At 33.2% G+C, this 3423-nt stretch overlaps 1 protein-coding gene across 1 annotated transcript; it reads right to left on the bottom strand.

Annotated features, from left to right (window-relative positions):
- Positions 1–504: 504 nt before the first annotated feature.
- LOC125875619 (putative UPF0481 protein At3g02645) lies at positions 505–2900 on the bottom strand. The gene is made up of 2 exons (XM_049556613.1): positions 2710–2900; positions 505–1820 (listed from the first exon to the last, which is right to left on the bottom strand). The coding sequence occupies exons 1-2, from the start codon at positions 2875–2877 to the stop codon at positions 507–509; spliced, it is 1482 nt and encodes a 493-aa protein (XP_049412570.1). The 5' UTR covers positions 2878–2900; the 3' UTR covers positions 505–506.
- Positions 2901–3423: the final 523 nt, after the last annotated feature.

Raw genomic sequence — 3423 nt, 5'->3', positions numbered from 1 at the left:
AATCCAAAACCTATTTCAACTCAGACTCCTACTCGAACTTGACTTCATAGCATCCTCAATTCCTTATCCGATTAGAACATGATTTGACGACTTCTCTTTTTGTAGTTTCCTTTCTCAACTTGGCTTTGACAATTACTTTGCTTGCTTATGCTTCCTATTTTGTTTATACTTCCTACTTCACGTTGGACTTAGAATTTACTTAGCCTTCCTGCTTGAACTCGTTCCTTTTCTCATATGTTTTTTCAGTCTTCAAAAGCCATATTAAACTAACATATTGTAATGCGCTTGAATCTTTTTAAAGAGAACGCGCGGGATAATCCAACCTCAATTTGAAGATAAATTTTATTTTTAACTGTAATTGTATTTTCACCAATAATTAATAAATCTCAAGATTAATAGATACTTGAAATAAACTAATTAGCATTCAATTAATGACAAACTTATAAAGAGAGAATAGAATTAATGAAAAACTCATAAGCTCATCAACAGTACAGTTGAGACAATTACTATTTACATTTAAAAATCTTGATAACTGGAATAGTCTGTATAGCTGTGAGTATGAGGAGTATGATGGCTGCTGTTGTTGAAGCTCCTTTCCAAGGACTATTAAAATAATTGTGCCTCAAACTTGCCTTCATTCTATTCCATGGTTTTTCATAGTGTTTAGCTGCTTTTAAGCATTCTTCTTTGTAATAGAAGTCTGAATACGTAGTGATCCCATGTCCGCTTTTGTTGAAGAGGCTGGCCACTTCTTTGTCCTCTCCCATCCAATTCTCTATGATTCCTTTCTGGCGAAGCAAACTCACATCTTTTTCTGAGTCAATAAGATGATCCATGAAAGCTGCAAAATCAGTGAAATACTTATATTGTACATCAGATGATTGTTGCTCATAAGCAATGAGATTTCGCAGGATGGTTTCTGTGCCATCATATACTCGAAAACAAGGAATCGTCATTAATCCATTCTCAAATTTTATACTATCAAATAAACTTGTTTTATCCCCAAGTTTGTCATGTAACCCAGCTTTAACAAAGCTAACTCCAGCTTGGGAAAGCTCTGTTGCATTTGGCATGACCTTATTTCGCTTTATGTCATATTTTAAATTTTTCTTGGGATGTTGGCCATGACATGAAGCAATGTGAACTGCATGAAGTAAATGTTTGATACTATCTTTTGTGTTTTTAAAGGATTCCCTGATCATGTTTGGCAAGTCAACAAAAAAGATAATTGAATCATTCACCAGTAACAACAATGGTAAGTCATCATCTTGTTTCGTCATGTCATGAAGCTTGTTGAGGACAAAGAAGGGAAGTTGATTTTCTAGTAACATCAAGTCTCGGAATATTTGATGACATATGTAACTAGCAAAACGGATAATTTCTTCTTCTCCTTCGGGACACATTTTACAACATTCTCGAATAAACTCAACCACAAAACAACCATCAAGCAACAACATTTGACAAAATTGACTATCATTACCAAGGTCTTCTATATCATCGTAACACTTCAGTGCTTCCTCCTTCAGTTTCTCCAATTCTCTGATGCAACTTGTCATATCAAACCCCTCTTTTCGTTGAAGAAACCGGCGTAGGTACAATAATTTGTAATTTTCCATTGAACCAAGTTGAGGATTTTTTCTATGATAAGGACCGATAGAGACCATCTTTGGTGTATATGTCAATGGATTTGATTTACGTAGCGACACATTTACTTTGAATATAGTACGTGATTTAATAGACGAATTGTCTAAATCCTTATTCATTTCATTAATTCTTTCCTCTATGTCGCTTAAATGATACCCTTTACTCCCTTCTTCTATCTGTAATGAAAAAGAGCATGAAATTTCAAAACATTTTTTAGAACCAACTATGCAATAAACAAGCAATTATATTTACCAAATTTCATATCATGATTTTAAATTATAATTTCATATCGCATGGTCTAACGGATTTTTAGAAAATGTCTACGTGTGTCGGATTCTTCATAAGTAGTGTGCTTTTTGAAGATCCAACACAAGTGTAACAATATTTGTGGAGATTTATTTAGCCCACCCATAGCTGATTTCAAATAATCCAGAACCTTGATATTCCCATATTCAATATGTGGCAGTGGCAGAGCTAGGATTTTTAATAAAGGGGTTCAAAATCTGAAAAAGAAAATATACGAACTAATCGAAGGGGATTGGACATCTATGGTATATACATAAAAAGTAATTTTGATCATGTATAATAGTAAGATTTTCTATCAAAGGGGGATCGGGTGAACCCCTAACATACTGCCGGCTCTTACCCTGCATGTGCGGACGAAGGAAAAAGCAAACAAAAAGACTAGAAGATTCTATTCAGTTTGACAAGATCAACAAAAGTAACACACAAACACATGATGCAAATGAATACACTAAATTATTTTTGGAAAAACAAACAATTTTATGCAAAGAAGAAACATTGTCACCTTAGTATATGAGCAAAACGACGCCGTATAGTTTCTTAAAAAGTGAATTCTCTTGCCACTACATACNGAACCCCTAACATACTGCCGGCTCTTGCCCTGCATGTGCGGACGAAGGAAAAAGAAAACAAAAAGACTAGAAGATTCTATTCAGTTTGACAAGATCAACAAAAGTAACACACAAACACATGATGCAAATGAATACACTAAATTATTTTTGGAAAAACAAACAATTTTATGCAAAGAAGAAACATTTTCACCTTAGTATATGAGCAAAACGACGCCGTATAGTTTCTTAAAAAGTGCATTCTCTTGCCACTACATACAGTAGCAGTAGCAGGTGTCACCGGAGCAACACAAGACTGAAACCACCGGCAAACTGTCTGCCGGAGGCCGGAGTTTTGGTGATAAATTTTCCGGCAAATCATTATTTGTTTTGCTTTGGGAACTCTTGAAAAGATGGGTTGTTGCAGCAACTTTTATAAGTGAAAAAACATCTTTGGGATTTTACAAAATATCATAATGTATTTTAATTTATCCAACGTGTTTGGTAGAGTGTATATAAATAATGATAAATAGAGTATTGTATTAGTAATGCTTATATTAATAATGCTTGTAGTAATTATATATAGATAATTTTTTTTATATTGTTTCATTTGGTGTATTAAAAAGGCAAAGGGTCAAATATATCAATGTATAATTGGAAATAGTTTAAATATACCCTTCGTCATACTTTAAATCCAAATATACCCCTTCTGTTATATTTTGGATCCAAATATACCCCTCTAATTATACTTTGACACAAATTTATTCTTAATTTTAACAAAAAAACAAATGACAAGCTCAAAATTAAATAACGCACCCCTAATTTCAAATACTTTTTCCTTTTAGAAACTCATTCCTTTCGCTTTGAATCTTTTCTTTGCATTTTCTTCTTAAAAGAAGCTAATAATTTGCATTTCACTTGGATTTTC

Source organism: Solanum stenotomum, chromosome 9 (assembly GCF_019186545.1).
Source record: "Solanum stenotomum isolate F172 chromosome 9, ASM1918654v1, whole genome shotgun sequence".
NCBI classification, from domain to species: Eukaryota; Viridiplantae; Streptophyta; class Magnoliopsida; order Solanales; family Solanaceae; genus Solanum; species Solanum stenotomum.
This window is presented reverse-complemented; position numbering and strand designations above follow the sequence as displayed.

Excerpts from the sequence above, each read along its gene's own strand:
- LOC125875619 (XM_049556613.1), bottom strand. The coding sequence starts at position 2,877 with ATGATTTGCCGGAAAATTTATCACCAAAACTCCGGCCTCCGGCAGACA. Across the intron at positions 1,821-2,709 it reads CGTTTTGCTCATATACTAAG|ATAGAAGAAGGGAGTAAAGG; the intron begins GTGAAAATGTTT and ends TTTTCATTACAG.